We start from the raw sequence: 27,612 nt of genomic DNA on the forward strand, positions 1-27,612 counted from the left end.
AGCCTCAGCAGTATAAAAATAATTCCCTGGGGGCACCTGGGTGGCTCAGTCGGTTAAGTGGCCGACTTCAGCTCAGGTCATGATCTCACAGTTTGTGAGTTTGAGCCCCAGGTCGGTCTCTGTGCTGACAGCTCAGAGCCTGGAGCCTGCTTCGGATTCTGTGTCTCTCTCTTTCTCTGATCCTCCCCCACCCACACTCTGTGTCTCTCTCTCAAAAAAAAAATAAATAAACATTTTTAAAAAATTTAATAATAATAATTCCCTAGAACTGCCTCCAAATAGTTTGTATTGTGTAATTACTTAACATTACACTTCAAACTATAATATAGGGTGGATGTGCTCTGGAAATTATGCTGAATTTAGTGAGAGTCTTGCAGAAGTCTGTTTTGTCAGACAAAACAGCCCCTTGATGTGTAGGGCATAGTGTTGATAGGTTCTAGAAACTTAGTACCAACAATTACTGGAGCATATTTATCATTGCAAAGAAGGCAGTTGAGAAGGGCTGGTACAAACTGAAAAAACAAGGTCACTGACATTCCAGTGTGAGCCCTCAAGAGCCCTTGAGGAAAAATAGAATCACTGACACAGGGAGCTTTCAATTGCCTGCTCTCTGATGTCTAAACAAAATAGACCAGATTCATTTTTTTCCCTTCCATCTTGGCTAAAAGACTACAGAAAATGGACTTTCAGTTAATTTCCAGAAAAAATATTGCTTTTAGTTAAATTTATTTTTGTATCTCAAAGATTAAGTTCTAGGCTATCACATCAAAATACATATTTTTTTAAAAATCTAAAATTTTTGTATTGAATTTTATTGAAAATAAATTCCACTGTAGGGGCGCGTGGGTGGCTTAGCCAATTAAGCGTCTGACTTTCGCCTTGGTCATGATCTCGCGGGCGGTTTGTGGGTTCGAGCCCCGCGTCGGGCTCTGTGCTGACTGCCAGCTCAGAGCCTGGAGCCTATTTCAGAGTCTGTGTCTTCCTCTCTCTCTGACCCTCCCCTGCTCCCGCTGTCTCTCTCTCTCTCCTAGAAATAAATAAAAATATTAAAAAAAAAGAAAAAAGAAAAAATAAATTCCACTTTAATTATGACAGGGGATAAAATATTCTGGTATTAATTCTTTTCTATCTCCATAAATTAAGATACATAAGAAGCACTATTTAAAAACCATGTTGAGGGGCGCCTGGGTGGCTTAGTCGGTTAAGCGTCNAGTGTGCTTGCATGGTAATTAGTAAGAAAGAAATCATTCATTTGTTTCCATCTCTTACTAGCTATGTATTTCTCCTGTCTCTCTTTCTTGTTTCCTGTTTTCTCTGTATGTATAAAACACATTTTTTGGGACGCCTGGGTGGCTTAGTCGGTTAAGCGTCCGACTTTCGCTTAGGTCATGATCTCACGGTTCGTGGCTTCGAGCCCCGCATTGGGCTCTGTGCTGACTGCCAGCTCAGAGCCCGGAGCCTGTTTCAGTCTGTGACTCCCTCTCTCTCTGACCCTCCCCTGCTCACGCTGTCTCTCTCTCTCTCTCCTAGAAATAAAAAAAAAAGAAAAAAAAGAAAGCATCTTAATCTCCATAATGTTATTTTTAAAATAGAGGCGTTGCAATTAGCTTGTGCCTCTCTCCTTACCCCAAAGGAAGGCTTTCTGTAAACCATTTTCTTGTATGATTTGTGTACAAAATCAGGAAAATGGGTAGACTAAGGTGTCTAAAAACAAGGCAGAAATAACTAGTACGTTTAGATCAGTTTGCATACTGCAACATTTTTAAGAAAGACCAAGGTAGAAAGAAAAGGGGAGGAAGAAATTTGTCAGAATTTTAGAAGTTTATCAGGGAATAGCTTTGAAAGAGGGAAAAGTGGAGAAAAGAACTTTTAAAAATGTGTTGTGAGGATTATGAATGGTTCCCTTTCAGAGCTCTTTAAGTCTTACAAGGTAGGAATTCCTTTTATTGACTTAACACTATTTCTTTGAAAATGAGATCACAATGAGCCTAGACCACATGGGATCTTCAGTTCAACCTCTACCTTTCAGTATTTCCTAAATCAGAACCAAGTTCAATTTGAAAATGAGAGACCTATGTTCTTTCTAAACCATTTCTTTATCCCTATGATGGTGGGATAGGGGTACATATGTTGAGGTAAGTACTTAAATGCTTGCTAATTATAATTATTAATAGTTTTATAATCACAATCATAAAATTTTCTATCTAATTTCAATGAGCTTATTTTACCTGATTCTCATTACAACCCTATGGATTAATGAAAAAGCAAAACAAAACAAACAATATGTTCTTCCCCACAAATGAACAAAACCTTGAGGTTCAGAGAGTTCATAATTTACCTAGAATTGCAATGATAGTTATTAGCAGAGTTCAGACAGGCTAGTCCAGTCAAAAGGGATCTGAAGTCTCTTCTCCATTGTACTGAGGGAAAACAGGTAGTAAAATAAATACTGACAATGCTACGTGGAGAAAACTCCTTCCTAGTTAGCCTCTTACAAATTATTAAATCCTATCATTATCTAACTTTTCAAGTAATATTATAATCAAAATAGAAATAATAGAGGAAAAGAGAACAGTGAACATGAAGCTTACTTTCTATCATTCTGTAGGTGTTTATTCTATCAATTCTACTAATTTTATCTCAGGTTGGGGAGTTTACTATTTTAAGATATAGCTACTCTGCTGTTCTTAGCAATATGTGATATGTATAAAATTCCTCACACAATAGCTAACATACAGTAGGTATTTTGTTTATCTATTGTTGCATTAAAATTTAGAGATTTAGGGGCTCTGGGGTGGCTCAGTTGGTTAAGTGTCCAACTTCAGCTCAGGTCATGGTCTCACGGTTTGTGGGTTTGAACTCCACATCGGGCTCTGTGCTGACAGCTCAGAGCCTGGAGCCTGCTTCGGATTCTGTGTCTCCCTCTCTCTTTTCCCCTCCCCTGCCTGCCCTCTGTCTCAAAAATAAATAAACATTTTTAAAAATTAATAAAATAAGTGGAGGTCTAAAAAAATCATTTTATGACAAACTAGGTGAAAGGTAATGGGGGGCTTCCAGTTATGGAATTAACAAGTCATGGGGATAAAAGCTACAGCATAGGGCATATAACTAATGGTATTGTAATAGTGCTATAGATGGCAGCTCCATTTGTGTTGAGCATAGCATAGAATTGTTGAATCACTATGTTCAACATATGAAACTAATGTGACATTGTATGTCAATTATACTTCAATTTTAAAAACCATTTTAGTATATTTAATGATATGATATCATAGGAATTAGGGTAAGATACAGCTGAACCATTCTTATCACATCATAAGAGTTCATTCCGTGGTATTCATGACAAAGGGGCATGGCTGGAGAGTCTAAGCTGGCTCCACTCATGTGTCTGCTGCCTTGGTGGGGATGGCTGAATGCTGGTCTCAAGTGGGACTTTGACTCCAGCTTCTATATGTAGCTTCTCTAAGTGATATTTGCAGGATAGTCATACTTCTTCCATGAAAATTCAGGGCTCTCCAGGAAAGTATTCCAGGAGACTCAGGCAGAAGCGATAAGACTTCTAATATAACCTCAAAATCCAACAGCATTACTTCGACCACATTCTTTGGCCCAGCACCCAAGGCCAACCCAGATTCAAAGAGAGGGAAATTTGTAGCCATCATTTATTACCACAGTGGACCTCAGTAAATCTATTTTCTTCCCCTTCCAGTAGCAGTTTCCACATTATCTGATCCCTCTATGAAATAGGAATGAAAATTTTTTATAAAAGGAAATATGATCCACAATAAAGAGTAAAATCAGTTAATAGGAGTAGACCTAGAATGCCAGAGATAATGGAATTAATAGTCAATGACTTTAAAATATTTTTATAAGTCTTCTAAATAAACTCAAGAAAATAATTATATAAAGAAGATATAAAGAAGAATCAAGTGAGACTTTATGGTTAAAAATATATAAAATGAAAAATTAACTGGATGAGTTTAATAGCATTAAGCATTACAGAAGGAAAAAACTAAGAACTCAAAAAGTGAGCAATAGAAACTATCCAAAATTGAGTATACACAGAGAAAAAAAGATATAAAAAAATTAAGAGCACATCACTGACCTTTATGGAAATATTAAGTCATTTAACATCCTTGTAATTGGAGTTCCAAAAGGAGATGAGAGAGAAAGGGAACAGAATAAAAGATATTTGAAGTAGTAATGACCCAGAATTTTCCAAATTTGATAAAAACTCTAAACCCACAATTCCAAAAAAAAAGCTCTAATGAACCCCATGAAGAACAAACATAAAGAAAATTACATCAGGGCACATTATAACCAAACTGCTGAAAATCAGTGGTAGAGGATATTTTAAAATGAGAAACTACACAGTTTGTGATGCAACAGAATGACATCTTCAACTACTGAAAGAAAACTGCCAACCTATAATTTTATTCCCAGTGAAAGTATCTTCCATAGTGAAGGCAAAAGACTTTTTTAGATAAACAAAAGGTAAGCAAAGTCATTGCCAGTAGACTTGCACTAAAAGCAACAATAACACACTAAAGGAAGTTCTCTAGGCAGAAAGATAACAATACGAAATAGAAATTTGAATCTGAACAAATGAATGAAGAATAACAGAGATGGTGAGTAGGAAGAATGTGGTTTTAAATCAATGTAGAACAGGTGAAACACAAACACAAAAAGGAGCATTAACTCATACAAAAATGTCAACACCTGGGGCTCTTGGGTGGCTTAGTCAGTGTCTCACTCTTGATTTCAGCTCAGGTCGTGATGTTATGGTTTGTGAGATTGAGCCTGCGTTGGGATCTGCACTGACAGCGCAGAGTCTGCTTGGGATTCTCTCTCTTTCTCTGCCCCTCCCCCCTCAAAATACATAAACTTAAAAAACAATGTTAACACCTGAAATGCAAATTAGAAATGGAAAGTACTTGCATTTTTCATATAAAATTATTTTTCTTTTCCATAATAGAAACAACATACATATAACACAGGTATACATACATACACACAAACCATCCTCCTCGAAATACATTTGACCTTTGTATTCAACATTCTGAATAGAATATAGAGATGACAAATACATGCATACTATCTCTTGAATATCCAGCTCATTGTCCTAATTGGAAACTGGGAACTGATTTGAAAGTTTTCCTAAGCCAATAAATTCTTTTCGCTCTGGATACAATTCACAGACAATACTGTGAAATTTTAATGAGAGACTGTGAATTTATTTCCAATTAACATGTGAGAGCCAGAAAAAAAAAATGCCACCCTCTGCCAAAGCCTACATTGCCATTTGTGAAAAATAAACAAAACAAACAAACAAAAAACCCCACAAATACAAAACTACTTTTAGAACACTGGACAGATGACAAGTGTTCTCCAAGCTGCTTCATCTAGAAGTACATACTGAATGCCAGCTATGTTTATGGCATCATTTTACATAAGACCTAAAACATTATAATTTCTGAAGTTCATTCAGCATTTTGCAATATACAATTCACTTTGATATCGACTTCATCTTGCTATTGCCCTTTTTTGGTTGAAGTTCACAAAGTCCTGACTCCCAATCCACCACCCTGCTTCCTTCACTGACACTTCGCTTCAAAATCTGTTACCAACTGCAGCCTTCAGCTTAAATCAATTCCTTGGAGAGGACTTCTCATACACTCCCATAGATCTGTACTCTACCTTCACAGCACTAACACCATGATAATAATATAGTTTTTTAAGTGGCTCTTAAAAAATGTCTTGTTCCCCCACTGGTCTTAGCGTCATCAAGGCAGGACCTCCATCTGACCTTTCTTACCACTGCATTCCCCACACCATGCATGATGCCTGGAACGTGGTAGGCACTCAACTTATATGTAATACTTTTAAATATATGTTGATTCCTGAAGTGCCTGAGTCACAGCTTCATAGTCAAAGAAGGAATCTTTAGATTACTGTATCTATATATACTTTACAATGAAAAGCCTGTAGGAAACTGGACTTCTCTTGGTTTACCATATGAACTTCAGTCACTCAACCTTTCTTCAGATTATTCATCCATAAAAATAACAAGATGTGGACAAATACATAGGTTTTAAATAGTACTCCTCAAAACTTAAAGGGTTCCTCAACTGTTGAAGAGTATTAAAGGAAACCATTTCCATTTTTTTTTAAGTTTATTAATTTATTTTGAGAGAGAGAGCACATCCACATGCACAAGCAGAGGAGGGACAGAGAAAGAGGAAGAGAGAGAATGCCAAGTAGATTCGGTGATGTGAGGCTCCACCTCACAAACCATGAGATCATGACCTGAGCCAAAATCAAGAGTCAGATGCTCAACTAACTGAGCCACCCAGGTGCCCTTACATTTTTTTCATTTAAAAGGAACACAACACAAACAACAGTCCAAGGATAGGTCTATAATAAAATATTCCCAATAATATTGAAGCTGCACTGTAATGCTCACTAGAAAATTTGGAACAAAGTAAATTTCTTAAATAACACATAATGGATCATAATAGAGACATATAAAATCCCATAAGGGAAATAGAATGACCCTCTGCAATCTGGTTGAAGAAAATATCCATCAGGCAGAGGACTGATCAGCTGAAGTCAGAGAAAAAGTGGAGTCACAGATATGAATTGTGGAAATTTGCATCTAGTCAATGTCCAGGACAAAGGAAACTTAATTCAGTGGATGCTTAAACTAGTGAATATCATACCCTACAGGCAAAGTCATTCCTTGTAAAATGGTATTGATAGGCTGTTAGCCTGAAAACATTTAAAAACCATTTCATCTCCTTGTTTTGATTGATTTCATGCCCTGAAGGCAATCTTCTGAATCTGTCTTGGTTCCCTACAGTAATCTGTGCACAAGAAAAAATAGACATGTCATCATGAATATTCTGGCCCATATGACAGTTGTATTTCTCATCATCGATTAATAAATTGGCCAATTTGTATGTTTTTCTTTAACAAAAACACCTATGTAGTGTTCATAATATGCCTATGTTGTTCTAAGTGCTTCCAATAATAATTAAATCTTCATAGCAATCCCATGTGGTAGTATTATTATCCACATTCTATACTTTCTAGAATAGCAGAATATACTATAGAATCTGATGTCTTTTTCCCCTGTGAGTGAAACCTGGCTCTCATACTCACAGCTGTGTAGCCTTCCCCAAATTATTTAACCTTTCTGTATTTCAGATTATCATCTATGAACTGGGGATAATAATATACCCTAACTCACAGGGCTGTTAGGAAGATGTAATAATAAATGCAATGCACCTTTATAGTGTTTGGCATAGTGAGTGTTGTGTGTTTATTATTATTTCAATTTAGACACTTGTCTTATTAGTCTGGGCTCTTCAGAGAAACAGAATCAAGAGGAAGTATATACATATATAATGAAATCAGAGACAGACACAGAGAGATTGATTTTACTATAATGAATTGGCTCATGTGATAATGGAGGCTGAAAAGTCTAAGATCTATAGTCAGAAAGCTGGAAATAATGGACATCTGATAGTATGTTTCCAGTGTGAGTCTAAAGACCTGAGAATCAGGAGACCCACTCTGTAAGTTTCAATTTTGGTCTAAGTCCAAAGGCAGGAGAAGACTATGTCCAAGCTTGAAGACAGGCAGAGAGAAAGAATTCTTTCCTATGCAGGCTTTTATTGTATTCAGGTCTTCAATGAATTGGATGAAGTCTGTCCACCTTTGGGAGGGCAATATGTTTCACTCAATCTATAATTCAGATGTTAATCTCATCCAGAAACACCCTCACAGACACACTCAGAATAACGCTTAACCAGATATGTGGGCACTCCGTGGCCCAGTCAAGTTGACACATAATATTAACCTTGGGTATACAAATATACTTTTTTTTTTTATTTGATTGTGCCTTTCTCCAAACCATTAGCAACTAAAAACATCAATCAAAAATGTTACCTATACATATTTGCCAGTATGGCTAAAATTTAAAGACTGATAATACCAGGTGCTGGTGGGAACGTGGAGTTAACTAGGACTCCCACCCATTACTGGTAAGAGTGAACATGGCACAAGCAGTTTCTGTTCTACTTAAGTACTCATTTCTCTATGATCTGCATACCCTCATTACCCGCATCCTGGCTATTTACCTAAGAGCAATGATTGTGTATGTCCATAAAAAGATTTGTATGTGAATGTTCATAGAAGCTTTCATCTTAATGACCCCAAATTGGAAAAACATCAACTGGAGAATGAATAAACAATGTGGACATATTTATAATTAACAATAAAAGGAATTATCAATACATGCAACCATGTGAACGAGTCCCAAAAACGTTATATTAAACAAAAGAAGACAGACAAAAAGGTGGCTTCACATTTATGTGAAGCTAATAAGAAAGCAATCTGTGGTGGCAGATCACAGAATAGGGGTTATCTTCTGAGAGGGGCTGGGTTGGTGATTGGAAAGGGGCACAAGAGAACTTTCTGGCATGATGGAGTTAGTCTATATTTTTTTAAAGTTTGTTGGCAAAGCAGTTACATTTTACCTTTTCAAAAGCTTTTATTTAAATTCAAGTTAGTTAACATATACTGTAATATTAGTTTCAGTTGTACAAATTAGTGATTCAACACTTGCATATGACACCCGGTGCTCATCCCAAGTGTACTCCTTAATCCCCATCACCTGTTTCATCCATAGCCCCACCCTCCTCCCCTCTGGTAAGTGTCAGTTTGTTCTCTACAGTTAAGAGTGTGTTTCTTGGTTTGCCTCTCTCTTTTTTCCCTTTGCTCATTTGTTTAGTTTCTTAAATTCCATATATAAGTGAAATCATATAGTATTTGTCTTTCTCTGAATGACTTGTTTCGCTTAGCATAATACTCTCCATGCTGTTGCAAATGGTAAGATTTCATTCTTTTTATGGCTGAGTAATATTCCATATCATATATATACCACACTTCTTTATCCATTTATCAACTGTTGGACACATGGGCTGTTTCCATAATTTGGCTATGGGAGATAAAGCTGCAATAAACATTGGGGGGCATGTGTCCTTTTGAATTAGTATTTTTATAATCTTTGGGTAAATGCTTAATAGTACAATTGCTAGACGGTAGGGTAGTTCTATTTTTAACTTTTTGAGAAACCTCCTTACTATTTCCACAGTGGCTGCACCAGTTTGCACTCCCACAAACAGTGCAAGAAGGTTCCTTTATCTCCACATCCTCACTGACACCTGTTTTTTCTTGTGTTGTTGATTTTAGCCATTCTGACAGGTATGAGGTAATATCTCATTGTAATTTTGATTTGTATTTCCCTAATGATAAGTGATGTTGAGTATCTTTTCATATATTTGTTGGCCATCTGTATGTCTTCTTTGGAAAAATGCCTATTTATGTCTTGTGCCCATTTTTAGGTGGATTGTTCATTATTGGGGCATTGGTTTATAAATTCTTCGTATATTTTGGATACTAACCCGTTATCAGATATGTCATTTGCAATTATCTTCTCCAATTCTGTAGGTTGCCTTTTGGTTTTGTTGTTTCCTTCACTGTGCAGAAGCTTTTGATGTAGTCCCAACAGTTTTTTTTTGTTTCACTTGCCTCAGGAGACATATATAGAAAGAAGTTGCTATGGCTGATTGCTAAGAAGTTACTGCCTGTGTTCTCTTCCAGGGTTTTTTCATTTCAGGTATCACATTTATATCTTTAATCCATTTTGTATTTATTTTTGTATATAAGAAAGTGGTCTGGTTTCATTCTTTTGCATGTTTCTGTCCCATTTTCCCAACACCACTTGTTGAAGAAACATTGGTTTTCTCATTGGGTAATCTTTCCTGCTTCATTGAAGATTACGTGACTATGCAGTTGTGGTCTATTTCTGGGTTTTCTATTCTATTCCATAGATCTATGTGTCTATCTTTGTGTCGGTGGCATACTGTTTTGATTACTACAGCTTTGTACTATAAGTTCAAGTCCAGAATCATGATGCCTCCAGTTTTGCTTTTCTTTTTTCAAGGATGCTTCGGATATTCAGGGTCTTTTGTGGTTCCATACAAATTTTAGGAATATTTGTTCTAGCTTTCTGAAAAATGCTCTTGGTATTTTAATGGGGATTGCATCAAATATGTATGTTGCTTTGGGTTGTATAGACATTTTAACAATATTGACTCTTCCAATCCATGAGGATGGAATATCTTTCCATTTCTTTGTGTCATCTTCAATTTCTTTCATCACTCCTTTATAGTTTTCAGAGTATAGATCTTTCACATCTTTGGTTAGGTTTATTCCTAGATATATTACTATTAATGGTGCAGTTGTAAATGGAACTGATTTCTTAATTTCTCTTTCTGTTGCTTCATTATTGGTGTATAGAAAAGCAACAATTCTGTACATTGATTTTGTACCCTGCAACTTTACTGAATTCATTTATCAGTTGTAGCAGTTTTTTGTGGAGTCTTTCCAGTTTTCTCTACAGAGTATCATGTTGTCTGCGAAGAGTGAAAATTTGACTTCTTCCTTGCTGATCTGTATGCTTTTTATTGCTTTTTGTTGTCTGATTGCTATGGCTAGTACTTGCAGTACTATGCTGAATAAAAGTGATTGAAGTGGACATCTTTGTCTTGTTCCTGACTGTAAAGGAAAAGCTCTCAGTTTTTTCCCATTGAGGAACACATTATTTGTGGATTTTTCATTTATGACCTTTATTATATTGAGGTATGTTCTCTCTAAACCTACTTTAATGGTTTTTATCATGAATGGATATTGTATTTTGTCAAATGCTTTTTCTGCATCTCTTGATAGGATATGGTTCTTATTTCTTATATTAATGTGATGTATCATGTTGATTGATTTGTGAATATTGAACCATCCTTGCATTCCAGGAATAAACCTCATTTAATCATGGTGAATGATTTTTTTTAACATATTGTTGGATTTGGTTTGCTAACATTCTGTTGAGAATTTTTACATTTATGTTCATCGGGGATATTGGCCCTTTAGTTCTCATTCTTAGTGGTGTCTTTACCTAATTTCGGTATCAAGGTAGTGGTGGCCTCATAGAATTACTTTGGAAGCTTTCCCTCCTTTCCTATTTTTTGGAATAATTTGAAAATAATCAGTATTAACTCTTTAAATGTTTCATAAAACTCACCCATGAAGCCATCTGGTGCTGGACTTGTGTTTGTTGGGAGTTTTATGATTACTTATTCAATTTCTTTGTTGGTTATCAGTCTGTTACAGTTTTCTCTTTCTTCCTGTTTCGGTTATGGTAATTTATGTTTCTAGGAGTTTTCCGTTTCTTCTAGGTTGTCCATTTAGTTGGCATATAGGTTTTCATAATATTGTCTTATAATTGTATATTGGTGGAGTTGATTCTTATTTCTCCTCCCTCATTTGTTGTTTTATTTGAGACCTTCCTTTTTTCTTTTCAATATGTCTAGCTAGAGGTTTATCAATTTTATTAATTTTTTTAAAGAACCAGCTCCTGGTTTCATTATCTGTTCTATTATGGTTTTTTTTTTTTTAGTTCCTATATCGTTTATTTCTGCTCTAATCTTTATTATTTCCTCTCTTCTACTGGCTTTGGGTTTCATTTGTTGTTCTCTTTCTAGCTCCTTTAGATGATAAGGTTGTTTGAGATTTTTCATGCTTCTTGATGTAGGACTATCTTGCCATATACTTCCCTTCTACGGCCACTTTTGTACATCCCAAAAGTTTTGGACCATTGTATTTTCATTTGTTTCCATGTATTTTTAAATGTCTTCTTTGATTTCCTTATTGACCCCTCCATTGTTTAATAGCATATTGTTTAACCTCCATGTATTTATGGTCTTTTCAGATTTTTTCTTATGGTTGACTTCTGGTTTCATAGTGTTTTAGTAGGAAAAGGTGCATGGTATGGAGATAGTCTATATTTTGATCCAAGTCCTGGTCATGAGAATACATGTGTACATATGTGAAGTATAAGTATACATACTTGTATACACTTAAGTTTATAATTATACATTTAAGATTTATGCATCTTACTGGATGTAAATTATACCTTAAATTTGTATTAAAATGTTTTAATACAGGGGTGCCTGGTTGGCTCAGTTAAGTGTCCAACACTTGATTCCAGCTCAGGTCATGATCTCACAGTTCATGAGTTTGAGCCCTGCTGGAAGCCGGCTCCAGCCAGTCCAGGGGTCCCTGAAGGATGGACGGTGTTGGCGAGACAGAGTGAGAGAGCCATGAGAATCTTTCTGATCACCAGGCAGGAATCTCTTTTCTGTCAGTTTTGGTGTCTTTACTTACAGGTCAAACGTTAACATGGCATCAGAAAATGGAATTTTTACAATGGATAGTTCTCTGTGATACGATGTTTGGGAAAATGTACAGAGACAGGTTTTACAGAAGTATTTCCAATTATCGTAAGGTTGAGTAACTTAGAAAATAACAGGGTGTTCTTAGTGAAAAACAGGATCACATACACATTTTAGTAACACTAAGATTAAGTCATAGGTTAAGTGGTAGGTACTCTTATCCATCCTCATCACAGCTGCCAGTTTAAGGAAACGTGTTTGTGGAATGTAGGCCTTAGGGAAGGACTGCTATACATCACCAGTTAGCAAAGGTATATGTAGTAACTTATGTTCTGCCCTTATCTGTTCCTTCTCTCTAAGTTAGGCTCTTTGTCTCCGGGCAAGACTTAATTGTCCAGTTATATTTCTTACGGCACCAGAGAACCAGCCGTACCTTTAAAGAGTTTAGCTCATTTCCAATGCATAGAATAGCCTCTTCGAGTGCATTTACCTTTCTGTCTAGTTTTTTGTCTATGATTTCTTGAATAGCTAGGGCATGAGAAACATTTTTGGTTAGTTGATTTACATGTTGAGCTATATGAACGTCTTGGACTAACGCAAGGGTAGAAACAGAATTGTACACGTAAAGGTCAATCTTTTATGAGTAAGGGTCATTAGCCTGTTTATAGCTCAAGGGAAGTATCAAGGAAAACAGGACCTGCCAGAGACACAATGTCTGTTCCCATAACCAAAAGAAGTTCCCACAATAAGTTCCTTCACAAGGTGCAATCATCATACCAGGGCCAGAATAAGGGGACAAGTCACTCCTAATACCGATCAACAAAGGTAACTTGGTGGTCAGTGCTCAAACAGAAATAATTGAGTGGGGGTGGATATCGAGATCGTGCAAACTTGCTTTAACCTCACCAGGGGCTTTCTCAACTAGTGGGCTCAGAATGGCTCCCAACAAAGCCCCATGTGGGGCTCCATGCTGGAGCCTGTTTGGGACTCTTGATCTCTCACTTGTACACTCTCTTGCACTCTCTCTCTCTCAAACAGTAATACATAAACTTAAAAAATATTTAAGATTTGGTATACAAAGTGTCCCAAATAATAAAATAAAACCAAATTATCTATATATATTTTTACTCTGGAGAACTAAACCAAGTATTGTGTACAGAAAACTCTATCCCAGATGGCCTAAGCTGGACAATTTCCATACAGCCAAACTTATCAAGACATTGCTTGTATTTCTAAGTCCAAGATCACAAAAGTTAAAGCCCAAAGAGAAATTAACTCTCCCAAAATGATGATTCACAGCTCCATTTGGAATCTGGTGGTGTGTTGCAATATCGTACCTTGAATTATAGGCATCACCTGGTATTTTTGTTATATATAAATAATTCAGTAGGAACATTGACTAAAATGCCATTCTACCACTGAAACAAAAAACACACATAGCACAGATTTAATTTTTCTTTCATCTTTAGAGGCACCTGGGAGTTTCAGTCAGTTGAGCATCTGACTTCAGCTCAGGTCATGATCTCAGGGCTCTTGGGTTTGAGTCCTGCTTCAGGTTCTGTGCTGACAGCTCAGAGTCTGGAGCCTGCTTCTGACTCTGTCTCCATCTCTCTCTGTCCCCCACCCCATTTGCACACTGTCTCTCTCTCTCTCTCTCAAATATACACATTTTTAAAAATTTTAAGTAAATAAATTTTTCATATTTAAACATATAATCTATATATTATATAATGAATCCCAAATAACTGACTGTATGATCCTTCTGGGTCTATATCCCTGACTTTAATTCCTGCGCTTGCTACATCCCTCATAGCTTACCATAGTGTGTGTGTGTGTGTGTGTGTGTGTGTGTATATGTATATACATATATGTATATAGCACAATAGTAAAACAGATTCACCAATGAGAATCTTCTCAGCAAAGTAAAAAGAGCAGGCAAGTGATAAATGTCATATTAATATTGTCCATTTTATAATCCACAGTTTCACAATATTTAAGTATCTGGATCATTTGTAACAACTTCTTCTTTTTCTACTGCTAGTACTTTCTATGGTCACATTGACTAGTTTAACGTTATAAACTTGATTCATCTCAGTGAGATATCAGTTAATTGATTGATATAGGTATTTAATACAAAAGGAGACCTTTGAAATCCAAATGGTGGTATTCAACAAACAAGCTAGATGCAAAATCACAAAATATCCTCAGCCTGATTGCCAAGAGATTAAATGGGAAGTTGGTGTTTCTGGTGCACACAAGCTCACCCATGGCAAAGAAAATCAGCCATGCTTCTCAGCCCAGTAAAATTCAGTCATGTTCATCCATTCATAATTTACATTCTTTAATAAGTAAGGGGATGTTTCCCATGCAGCATTAATTAACTAAACCTCACACCCACATGTATACACATAAAAACTATGTATTTATGATTACAGAGAACTTGCACAAAACAAAATGTTAGAATGTTGATTAGATTTGCATGTTGCTAAAGTTTCAGTGAAATGAGCCTACCATCATGTGAAAAATTTAATAGCACAAACTGTTGCTGTTGGAACATAGAGAACTGTCTGTTCTCTTTACTAGCCTTAACCAGGTTTCCCTCCCCCATTGCTACTCCAAGAACAAAAAAGACTCCTTAAAACTGGATCCTATTCTGCAAATCTTCAAGTCCACTACTGGCACTTCACATGCATTTCTATTTCTGCACCATATCTACTAAACGCAGACATTTGGCAAGGCTGAAAGAAAACATTTGATTCTAAGTCATACCTTGGTGGATCATTCTTGGCTAAATAACTCATAGAAAAATAAATTAAATTACATTCTGAGCTTAAATATGTATTCTCTTATTTATTATAGAATAAATTTATTAATACAAATTATTATTAAATATTTATTCTTTCCATTATCCTAGAGCCAACTTGTTTACTACCTCACTTAGGATATAAAACTATAAACTTCTTTCCCCAATGAGTTGTATGTGGTGCCTTAGTCATTACTAGTAAATACTGGCGCTATTTTTATGAGCCACATTTTCTGAGTTTTTTTCATTATAGAGAAATAATCACTGCCTTCTCATTTTGAACCATCAAAAGCAAATAAAAAACTGTCCCTTCTGTACCCAATAAATACTATTTTGATGAAAATTCTTTGGACAGTAGGACACCTGGAAGATTTTCTAATGTTTTTCTCAACAGAATACATACTTAGATGTGTCTTTTTCCTTTTCCACAAATATTCAAAATTTATTCTGAAAGTAAAATAAAATATTCTAGTCAAATAATCACAATCATTTGCTTTTCCCCCCATTGTCTGCTTTTAAAGCAGTAATCACAATGTTACAAAATTCTTTAAACCAATGTTTTGCTTTTGAAAATGTAGACAATGGAAAGAACATGCAGCTGCTTGCCTCTGTGTGAACGCACAGAGAAACAGGATGATATAACCATTTAGCATTTCTTTTAAAACATGTTATGCTATGTTGGAAAGAGCCTAAGTGTCCATCAACAGATGAATGGATCAAGAAGATGTGGTTTATCTATACCATGGAATACTACATGGCAATGAGAAACAATGAAATCTGGCCATGTGTAGCAACATGGATGGACCTTGAGGGTGTTATGCTGAGCGAAATAAGTCAGACAGAGAAGGACAAATACCATATGTTTGCACGTATAGGAGGATTAGGAGGAACAAGGGGGAGAAGAAGGGCGGAAATGGTGGGGGAAAGGGAGAGAGGCAAACCGTGAGAGACTCTTGAATGCTGACAAAAACTGAGGACTGATGGATGTGGGGGGGAGGAGGGATGGGCAGGGAGGAGGACACTTGTGGGGATGAGCACTGAGTGTTATGTGGAAACTAATTTGACAATAAACTATTTGTAAAAAAAAAAAAAAAAAAAAACGTTATGCTATGTAGATGAAGAGAAACATCTTTTCCTACCCTTCCAACGTCTCAGCGAGGGCTCTATCAGACACATTATCAAGAGAAAAGCATACTTACTAAATTTTACATGACATGGGAGCCTTTATGAAGAAATGAAGGCTTGAAGAGATGACATTTTTATGCTAGGTTGGATAAAGAATGGAAGGTGGTGGTAGATGTCATTGGACAAAAGGGTATAAGAATAGTAAACTGGGGGAAACCTAGCAAAGCCTAGTTGTTCATATTTCCCTTGGCCTCCCTCTGCCTTCAGAAATAAGATTGCTCTTTTCCTCTGGGTATAAGGAGGGCACGTCTCATGAGAGTCTTTTATGACCTGATTCAGGGAAGAAAGGGGCTCACGGAGTTCTTCCTGAACCTCCTGTTCCTCAAATCCCTCCCACTTAAAATATTTAATATGCCAAGGTATTCCAGCCCGAGATGAAAATTAATGATCAATTATTAGTAGGTGAACTTAGTTAATATCATGATGGTCATAATGTAGCCTGAGAGAGAAGACTGATTTCAATAATGTTCAATGAAATGAATTATCAGAATATGGACTGATCACATAAATTGCCAAATTCAGTTTAGCAGTTTGTACATTTTACCCAGATATATTCATATTAATGTATACATAATATGGAAAAATAAACTCATGAATGAGTTAAAACATTTATTTTTAAACTTTTGGTATTAGTTGTCTTAGCTGTAACTCTAAAATTTACCACGTATTAGCTTATGGCTTCCCTTCACTTTCTTCTCTTTTTTTTTTTTAAGTTTATTAATTCGTTTTGAGAGAAAGAGTGTGCAAGCGGGGGGAGGGTCAAAGAGAGGGAGAGAGTCTCAAGCACTGACAGTGCAGAGCCCAGCTTGGCTGGAACTCACAAACCTGTGAGATCATGACCTGAGCTGAAATCAAGAGTCAGACATTCAACCAACTGAGGCACCCACACGCCCCACTTCTCTAATTATTAAAATGTTATTAGCCTGATTAACATTATGAAAACATGTAGGAAGAGTTTTCTTCCAAAATAGCTATTTCTCTTCAAATAAAGAGCAAAAATAATTGGCCAGAACATGACATCTAGCTAATTAAATAATAAAGACAGCATGTTTGTTCACAGAGCCTTTGTTTGGTTTTCCCCCAATAGTCTTACTATAAGCTGAGGATCATGGAGAATAAATTATGGTGACAGGTGGATGCGTTGTTGATCCCTAGCTGATCCCAGATGCATGAGCCTTAAAACTTATAGAGGTTTCATTGTTGTTTTGTTAGGCAGTAATTTTGTCGCTATTATATATTATATTTAGGTGTAGCATGTTTTAAACCCCATTATTCTCTCACCTGAAATTTTCCCCAAGAAGTTTGACAGATTGAGTTTCTATGCTGGTAGATCATCCCCTGTCCCAGTGAACCAGTCTCTCATCCTAGGACTAGGGCTGTCCTAAAGAGTGGTTTCATTTCAGAAGGTGGTGATATGGGTGGGAGCAAGGGCATCCACTTAAGTTAGGCTTCTAATGGTGTTAGTAATTGGGCATTTAATGAAGGACGTTTCTATAGAGATAAAAGAAAAACAAAGGTTAATGGTTCCAACAAACTATAAATTCAGTTTTGGAACCCGGAGGGCAGTCAGTCACGATTTCTAGATGTTGGGCTTAAAGCACCTGTAGGTTGGGCTAGTAGGTAGGGTAGTAAAGGCAGGGAGGGTGTGTATATATATATATATATATAGGTTTGCAGTTTGAGTATCTCTGGTGATTGCATTGAATGTTCCAGTGAAATTTCTGAGTGATTCACACACCCATAGGTACAAAGAGTATCCATACATGATCTGTTATGGTGATTCCCTAAAAGTTTTTATCATCATCCAGCTTCAGCTTATAGAGCTTCGGGAAATGGGTAGTTTTAGTTTTTGGTGATGCCAAGTCAGGAAGGTGAGAGTAAAATTGGATATGGTAACAACGGACAAAATGTACAAAATGGCAGATCTAATTTACAAGGAGATGAAAAATAGTTCAAAGACAATGAACATTCACAAGGGTGGGTAATACTTTACTGAAACAAAATTTTTGTCTACAGCCACCTCCATTTCTACCAAGGATTAATCAAAGACTTTTTATTTGCAAAAATAAATCTAGTCTTATTAAACTTGGCCCAATTATTTATATAAGAACAAGAAAACTGATTGATTATATAGGCTCTTTTTAAGTCTGCTTTGCAGGAATCCTCTGGAAAAGCTCAAAGTTAATTCAAAGTCAGAAAGATTTTATTTAGAATTTGATTTGGGGAAACTTGTCAAGAATATCAAAAGATTTGAACAGTTGATTAAATAAGGTCTTGGTCAACTATTTAACCAAATTTGACAAGAGAAGATTTTTAAGGCAAATACAGAATAGTTGTAAACAAAGCCCTCTATTCTTTTAATAGTAAGAAGGTTAGGTTTTCTTAAGTAATCAAAAGACTTTATGAAGACAACATGAAGCACAGGAAATTACTTTGATAAAACACAGAATCTTTGTTTCCTAGGCAAATTTCTCAAAAGGCAACTGAAGATCTGCATAGCCTGGCAGGTGAGAAACCAAGCAAGGCTCTCAAAACACAGAACAAAACAAAACAAAACAAAAAAGCTAAACAGGAAAGCAATAGCTGACCCTGGGACGGAAAGGATCAATAAACAATGGGTACTTTAAACTCTAAAGGGTCACTATCCAAAAATTTGACAAATACAGATTTTTTCCTGCAATCCTGAATTTGGAAAGAAAAGGGCAAGGAGAAATGTTTGCCTTCCTCTCTCAACTAAGACAAAGATCCAGGAAACTGGCATGTTAAGAATTCTTACATTCTGCTGGCTTTCTGCCAGTTGTCCCAGACCTCAGCGGCAGTCTCCAAGGTATCCCAGCCTTTTACTATCCAATCCTCATCACCAGAAACTGTAGAGGAAGGAAAGAGTAGGTTTTTCCTTTTATCCTTCTACTTCCTCAGCTGGGGCTTTGTAACAAAAGATGGATTAATAAGAGAGGAACATAAAAATTTATTTAATAAAAAATTTGTATGTGTCATGGAAGCCTTCATAAAGAAATGAAGACCCAAATAGGTGATTAAACCTGAGTGTTTTTATGCTATTTTGATGAAGAATGGAAAGTCATGGAAAAATGTGATAGAATAAAAGGATAGTAAACTGAAGGAAGCTTATTCATTGTTCATTCAGATTCCCTTGGTATTTTCAGAGATGAGGATATAGGCAGGGCACCTCTCCCATGAGACTCTTTTGACTTGCTTCAGAGCAGAAGGGGGATCAGAGAGTCCTTAATGCACCTGCTGTTTCTCAGATTCCTCCATCTTAAAATGTTCAACATGCTAAATTGCCGTGTTTGGGGATAGTGTGTCCTGAACTCCATTAACTGCAACTAAGTCAGTAGGAAAAAGATCTTTGTTCTAACTTAAAGTGTGTGTTTATGTGTGTGACAGGGAGAGAATTCAAGAAACATGAATTATATATTTCAGAAATTCATATGTTGTGAAAGGATATAAACATTATTTGAACCTTTTACCCAAAGTCTATTAAATTACATTTAGATAGTATTTCTGTTCCAAGTCAAACTTCTTACATACCATTGTAAACTTAACTCTAATTTTCTTAGTTAAATAGGTCATTTACTTTTGAACACTCAAATTTTTAGCCAGTGAAGTTACAAATCAAGTCCACATTATCTATAAGCAGTGTGTGCAGTTTTACAGTAAATATGCATGCTCTCAAGGTCCAGGCCTTATATGCAGGACTATCTTTGAGCTTGAGAAACTCAATCTCCTTTGGTGATACCCAACAGGTGTGTGTATGATCCTTTGTTTTCGTTTGGCATGGCCCACTTTTACCGGGAGATTTTAATTAAATATGTTATTATGCTCTTATTTTTAACTTCAGAATCTTGGATCTGGACCAATAGGCTTTAATCAACCCAATTAAGGGAATGTAAGGGAGAGACCTATGAGAAAAGATGCGTAATTTCTGAGACCTAAATTTTTGAAACCATATTAAGGCAACATTGGGCTTCATGCTGAAACATCAAGGATTGTAAGGAGCTGACAACCTACCCTTTTGTCATTCACATCACCTCGTCTTCTCTAAGTTATACATCCTTTTATAAACTAATTTGGTCCCATGGAGGCATTGACTGAACAAATTGCAGATATTATGTCTTGATAGACACACAGGATGTACTTGGTAAAAGGAATTGCTGTAAAGAGGCCGTTAGTGATGGGATGGTGAAGTGTTGGGGAAGGGAAGCATTCTATAGCCCCGTGTTTAGGTCTTGGTCTTTTAGTGAGACTGCCTCACTGTGAACTTCACAAGTGTTTTTGCGTTTTTTTCCCTCTCCCTTTAAATAGAAAAGGATGGCTAGAGTGATCTAGAGCTGGGTATTTCCCTTCCCCAGGTCAGTTAGGACCTAGTTAATAGTTTCCCCTGAGGGCAGGCCTTGTTAAAAACAAAGTACTCTGCTATATTTCCAAAAGGTTCCTTTTCCCCTCTCTTTGCCAGAAGCACAAGGGGCTATTTTTTTTTTTACTGTTTACTATTAGAACCTCATTAAGCCTGGAGGTAAATCACAAAATTGTGGAGGTCCCCTGTGACTGGGTCCCCCTGGAGATCTATCAGCATTGTGCCTCCAGGATTTATCAATCCCAATTCAGGTTTCCTATCCTGACACTGGTCCTCTCTGTTTTCCACGCATCAGTCTCCACTCTGCATTTGGGACTCCCTTTATTTGCCTGTCTCTCCAATCTTGCCAACAGTGGTTTGCCCGATGTCTTCCCTTCTCCAGGCTCCTGACATGCTGAACCAGAAACCAGAAGTTTCAAATGCATGTCAATCACTGCAAAAATTAGTACTTCAAAGAATGCAGAGATCAAGGAAATAGATTGCTGAGGAAAAAAACAAAACCTGTAGCCTCGGAGGAAAAAACACAATTTTAGTCTAATTTCTTTAAGTAAGGAAGTAAATGGGTGATGTGTGATTATGAATATTTATATGACAAAAACAGACCATGGAGAAGATAGTAAGTGTAATGAGGTGTTGTCTTTTTGTAAAGTGAGTTTGGACACCTTCTTCCTTACAGGATTCTATCAAGCAGCTGCTGTAGCGAAAAAAAAAGGAAGTAAAAAATGGAACATCTTGGTAAACAGACTTACTGAAATACATTGAGATGCCTTATTACCTATATAAGGAAAATAATCTCAGTTTTCTGAAAAGTGTCCATAGAAGCAAACTGGAAGAAAAGCCACAACCTTTTTTTTTTTTTTTTAATTTTTATTTATTTCTAGGAGAGAGAGAGAGAGAAAGAGAGACAGCGTGAGCAGGGGAGGGTCAGAGAGAGAGGGAGATACAGACTCTGAAACAGGCTCCAGGCTCCGAGCTGGCAGTCAGCACAGAGCCCGACGCGGGACTCAAACCCACGAACCGCGAGATCGTGACCTAAGCAAAAGTCGGACGCTTAACCGACTAAGCCACCCAGGCGCCCCTGCCACAACCTTTAAGTTGCATATGCAACAAAGATGCTACAACCCTGATAATTAGCTCCTTGTCAATCAGTTATTTCCAAACTGCAGCAAGTAGATGAGAAGATGAAGGTAATGGCTGGAGAGACTTTTAGTTGGAAGAAAAGATTGTAATCATATCACTATTTTTAATCTTTAAGATATATCAAATACACTTAGTGCTCTTAATGTGCTCTTAATATACATTCAAATGGCATTCCATGTCAATGGAATTCCATGTCAATTTCCACTGACATGTACATGATAGGAATTCAATATTCAGAATTCAGTAGTCCTAAGAGACATGAATATGTTTTATTGCCCTCCAGTTAATAATCTGAATATGATGTCACCCAAGGCATACAAGTTTACTACAAATTCAAAGATGACATCTGAAGTTTTATTTTCTGCATTTGAATCTCACTCTCAGTTCTTGGTTTGTTGGGGGGAACCTGTATGTTTTATCTATATTAATTTTGTTGATTATGTATGATATCATGGATGTCATAAGGACCAGGATGCCTCTCATAATGTATTGTTCATAGTTAAGTTGACTTATTAGAAAAATCCAATGACTAAAACTAATTGTGTGACTGTTATCTTCATAGGAAGTTTATAGAGACTCATCTGAAAAGCATTCCCAGTCGTGCATTTTCAAATCTGCCTAATATTTCCCGGATGTAAGTCTTTTTTTTTAATATAAAGGGAAGTTTGTAACTGTGCCATGTTGTTTTCTAAATGTGTTCTATCAAGAAAAATACTTGTTATACATTGTACTTGCATAAATCAATGATATTTGCAATGTATTTGAAAAGTTTATTACAAGATGTTTGATTTTGCTACATCTTTAATCCTGAATTCCTAAATTCTTTCTTTTTTTTTTTTCCTAAATTATTTCTTAAACCTACTTCAAAGTTAAAGTTAAATTCATTTGATCTTGGCAATTTAATAATTCTCAATGTATTTTAGTATATCTTGGGATGTGGCAAAATGTTAGCTGGGAATCTCTCCCATAAACAGGTTTATATATCTATCTCTAGTCCCTCTCTCCTAGTTACTAATTCTTGATTTCCTTTTTACCAGTAGGACAAATACACACATTTTGTCAGAAATGTAGCTAAGGATTTCAGACTTCTCTCATTAACACACACACACACACACACACACTTCTAAACATTAGAAAACTGAACTGCTATACACCCAAGAATAAGGATAAAAAGGACTTCCATGTTGAGTTGACAGAGAGTATAATTATATAGGAAATAAACCAGGGCCTGATTTCATTTAACAGAGTCTGACAAGCCATGAAGATAATTCAGGCACACCAATGACAATACAACCAGGAGCAACCTGTGTGGGTTTTGGCTCAATTTATTCATTTCATGACATTTATTGGGTGTCTGTTGTGTCATTTCAGGGGCATTTGACATTTTTAGTTGTTCCAACTAGAAAGGAGGGTGCTACTGGCATAGAATGGATAGAGGCAAAGGATCTGCTGAACACCCGACAAGGCACAAGATATCCTCCCACAACAAAGCACTTTCTAGTCCAAAATGTCAATAGGACTGAGGCTGAGAAACCATTCCAGCTAAACATCTCTGCAGTCTTTGATTTTCCTGAACAGCCCTTCCCTTTTCAAATTCTTGCCTCCTTTGATTTCCTTAATGTTGCCCTCTCATTCTTCTTTTTAACATCTTACCTTAGCTACTCTTCCTCAGTCTCCTTTCCTAACCTCCTATTTCATTTCATTCAATTCCTTAAATATCAGTTCATTCTTTCTTTTGTCGCACTTCCTTACTTCCCTCTTCTCCTTGAATAGACACCCCCATTCCTTTGGCTTCACTGTCACCCAATAGAGTTAATTCCTAAATGAGTATCTCTAGCCCTGGCTTGTTCCTACAATTCAGGCGTACATCAGAGCTCCCTCTCAAGTATCATCATCCTGATGTCCCACAGTCACTTCAAACAGCATATACAAAATAGACTCATCTTCTGCTAAACTGTTCCTTCTTTTCCCTCTAACAGCACCACCATGTTGTGGCCTAGAAGCTAAACACCTCGAATTAGCCCTTCTCATCTTATATAATTGCCTATTTGGTGTCTCTGTTTGGAGTCCCAAATAGCTTGACTATTACTTTACTCATTCATTCAACAAATATTTATTGGGCCCTACTCTGTGTCTGGCACTTTGCTAGATGCTTTACATACAACAGCTGACAATACTCATGGAGCTTCCACTTTCCTTCCTAAGAGAGAGAGTACTATTATATGCAGTTAGAGAGTGCTGTATGATTCACATAAGAAACATCTTACCTAGATGGAGAGTGTGGTCAAAGAAGTCTTCCTGGAGGCAATGACACCTAACTTGTGATCTCAGGGGGAGGCGGGGTGAAGGAAGTAGAAAGATCATTCCAAGAACAAGGGAAAAGCTGAACTGTCAGTTAAATTAAAATAAATTTGTTAAGCCTGGAGCTTAAGTGGGGAGAAGGGCAGTAGAGAAAAATGAAACTGGGGAATAAGCAAATCCAGAGCCTTGTGAACCATGTAAAGAAATTTGAAATCTTCCCTAAGGTCCAAGCCACTGAATGGTTATAGCAGACAAGTGACAGATCAGGTGTGTTAGAAACATTCCCTCGTGCTGTGGAAAGGGAGTCAAATGGAGTAAGACTAGAGACAGGAAGCTAGTGAGGAGGCTGATGCAGTGTCCCTGGGGAAGAGGGGATGGTGAACTGAATGATATGATTGAGGGGAAATAAAGAAAAAGTGGCCAGGTTTGAGAAATAAATAAGAGAACTGACAAACTCAAAAGTTGATTGATTTGGAGGTGGGAAGAGTCTGACCAGGACACCTGTGTAGTTGATGAGCATATTTGCTCAGATAGAGAAGTTTTGTGTGAATTTGCTGTGGAGGGTCAGGGAGAAAGTTAGCAGTTCAGTTTGGGGCATACGGCATGTCAGGTACCTTTGAGGCATCAAGCAAGCTATGTGTCCAGCAGATATCAGGACATAAATAGAATTTTTTCATTCATTCCAGGCAGATGTAACTGGGACCAGGGGAGGGCATCAGTAGAGGTGGAGAGGCTAAAGAAAGGGAAGAACAAACAATTTGGGGGTCCCTGAGAAGGTAAGAATGGATGGAATCCAAATAAAGGGATTGACTTGCTACAAGAAAATTGTCATCTTTTACATTGTAAGAAGAAAGTAAGAGATGAGGCCATGCAGGTGTATTAGTAGGCTTATTGGTGGAGAATTCAAAGAATTCTCATACTAAGGTTTCAATCTTTTCTACAAATTATTAAAAGATTATCTGCTAATTATTGAGGATGAAGTTAGGAGAGTTAGAAATTTGAGAAGGTTTGAAACAAAAGTGATGGCCAATAAAAGTGTTGGCTGAGATATACAGGACACCCAGGCAAATTTGAAGGTCCTGTTAAGACTTCCTCCATGGAGAATATGCTGGATTCTCCAGTCTGAGTTAAATGTTTCCTGAACCACATCAGAGCACTCATCACTGTATATATTAATCCCATTTATGTACCTATATCATCCATTACTATGACTTCCTTGAAGCTGGGGAACAGATCTGTTTTATCAATGCCCAGTTACTGACACAGAGTAAATATTCAATAGATATTTGTTGAATGAAAGCATGCAGAGATACATAAGCAATAGTTAAAGGTCTGGTCTGTCTAGGGGGTAAGAGAGAAATCATTTGGGCGATCCTAGATAGGTTTGTAATGGGACAGCACAAATTTCCACTTACCATTCATGCATAATTATTAAAGCACCCTGTGTAACTCACAAAAATATCCTAGTTTGTATGATAAATGATATGGTCACCCTAGTGATTACTTAAGACTTACATGCTAAGAAGAAATTTGAGGAAGAGATAGGATCTGATTTTTCCTGTTAACAAAAAAGGGATAAGCAAGCAGAATCACTTCTTTCATTTCAGTGAATAAGTGGTTCCTACATGTTGTTTTCCCAACTGAGCTATAAGAGCCCCTTAAGGATGTGTATCATTCAGTTGGAGAAACTGGAACTTCTGACATGGGCAGAATGACCTTTCCCTTTGAGAAAGGGTTCACGTTTCTAAACTAAGAAATACAGGAGAAAATTTTAGCAATAGGTATGATATAAAGTTAGGAAAACAAGTTTGCAGCCTTCAAAATTAATCTTTTCCTTCAAATGGCTCAATTTTGTCCATTATAAATCTCTGCAATCTTTACACAAAAATTAATCTTTTCAATGTCTCCCATTGTTCCCTCTATGTTAAAAATATATTTGGATCAAAATAATTTATGTAATGTTATCCACAAGTGGCAATGGCTTAGGTGCCCTGGGAAATCAAAGGATGCTTATTTAGAGAACAGATAAAACAGAAAGTACAGGACCATTAGAATATTTCCAATGATGTAGTAAAAACTCAAATAGAACAGTCAGAGCTCCTCTTATAAACATTGTATTAATGAAAACATTTAACTGGCAGATTTAATTCAAAATTTAAAGATAATATTTTTAAATAAAGTACTTGCATGTCATCCCTCATAAACCCTGATTTAATTATCCTGGATCATGTCATAGACATATATATGTTTTAAGAGCCTCCCAGGTAGTTTAACTGTATGGCCAGAGTTGAGAATCTCCATTATAACAGGTAGACACCATCTATTAATTCTTAATTTCCCCAAATATCACAGAGATGCCTCTCAATTTGGCTACATTAATCATTCTTATAATAAGATGGAATTGGTGGAGGCTGTTTGAAACAGTATATATTCTTGACAAGTTGTACTTAGGAGTTTCTCTTTTCTCTTTTATATGTAAAGCTTTTACTGAGTTGTCTTTTGCTTACAAAGTTCAAGAAAAATCTTGAATTTTCAGCTTAATCAAAATTAAGTGGATATGTAGTCACAACCCCATGGAATGTTCCACTAGAGAATTATACATTTCTCATCTTCTGAGACTATATTTCTAATTGCATACTATTAGGCACACTGTTAAAAATGCCTCTTTTTTATTTCTGTGTTCTCTTCTAATTTCTTTCATTTTCTGCTCCTGCAAATAGCAGAATTCACTGTTCATTCATTATCTTAACACACATTCACTGAGGGTCTACTACGTGCCAGGCACTATGAAAGACACTCAAAATTCGAAGGCCACCCAAAGCAGACACTGTTCTCCATTTCAGAGAAGGTATAGCCTAATCAGACAATACCCAAACAATTAGAAAGTTGCACTGTGATAATTAGTGAAAGGAGACATTCTTGGTGCAATGAGGGATACTTAAGGGGAATTTTACCTAATTGGGAAATTCAGGAAAAACTTCTAAAGGAAGTGTCAGTTGAATGAAACCTTAGGGATAGATAGGAGCTAATGAACTGGGAAGCTTTCAGTTATCACAGGATTTGAAAAAAGTATACCTAACTGTAGCATAATTAGGGAGAAATCATGAGGGTTGTACCTGTTGTCTGATCTGGGAAGCCCCGGACTAAGAAGTTTCATCAAAATCAGTATGTTTGAAGTGTGTATGGCATTCACAACCCTACTAACTTTCTACTTTGCATTATATTTTTGTGATATTCAGCTACTTGTCAATAGATGCAACCCTGCAGCGGCTGGAATCACATTCCTTCTACAATCTGAGTAAAATGACTCACATGTAAGTACAATGAAAAGTGCGGCACAGACTCCACCATAGCCAGTCTTGATTGATAATTCTGGGCTCCAAATGGCTGTAACAGCTGGGTTTTTGACCATGGCTCAAAACTTCTGTGTCTGATTAAATTCTTAACTTGTTCTCACAGTGTGTTAATCCATCCAAAATCCCATTTCCATGGTTGAAAGGTAAAGTCAAAACTTG

General features: G+C 36.7%; 1 protein-coding gene across 2 annotated transcripts in view; it reads left to right on the forward strand.

Moving 5' to 3' along the window:
- Positions 1-27,612, forward strand: part of TSHR (thyroid stimulating hormone receptor) — a 158,279-nt gene that overhangs the window by 62,329 nt on the left and 68,338 nt on the right. For both annotated transcript variants that reach the window (XM_039257023.1, XM_039257024.1), the window contains exons 2-3: positions 22,359-22,430; positions 27,337-27,411. In XM_039257023.1, the coding sequence (XP_039112954.1) occupies positions 22,359-22,430; positions 27,337-27,411 (147 nt within the window). The remainder of the gene's footprint in view (positions 1-22,358; positions 22,431-27,336; positions 27,412-27,612) is intronic.

The sequence above is a fragment of the Hyaena hyaena genome, unplaced genomic scaffold (assembly GCF_003009895.1).
Source record: "Hyaena hyaena isolate Hyena2069 unplaced genomic scaffold, ASM300989v1 scaffold_597, whole genome shotgun sequence".
Taxonomy (NCBI): domain Eukaryota; kingdom Metazoa; phylum Chordata; class Mammalia; order Carnivora; family Hyaenidae; genus Hyaena; species Hyaena hyaena.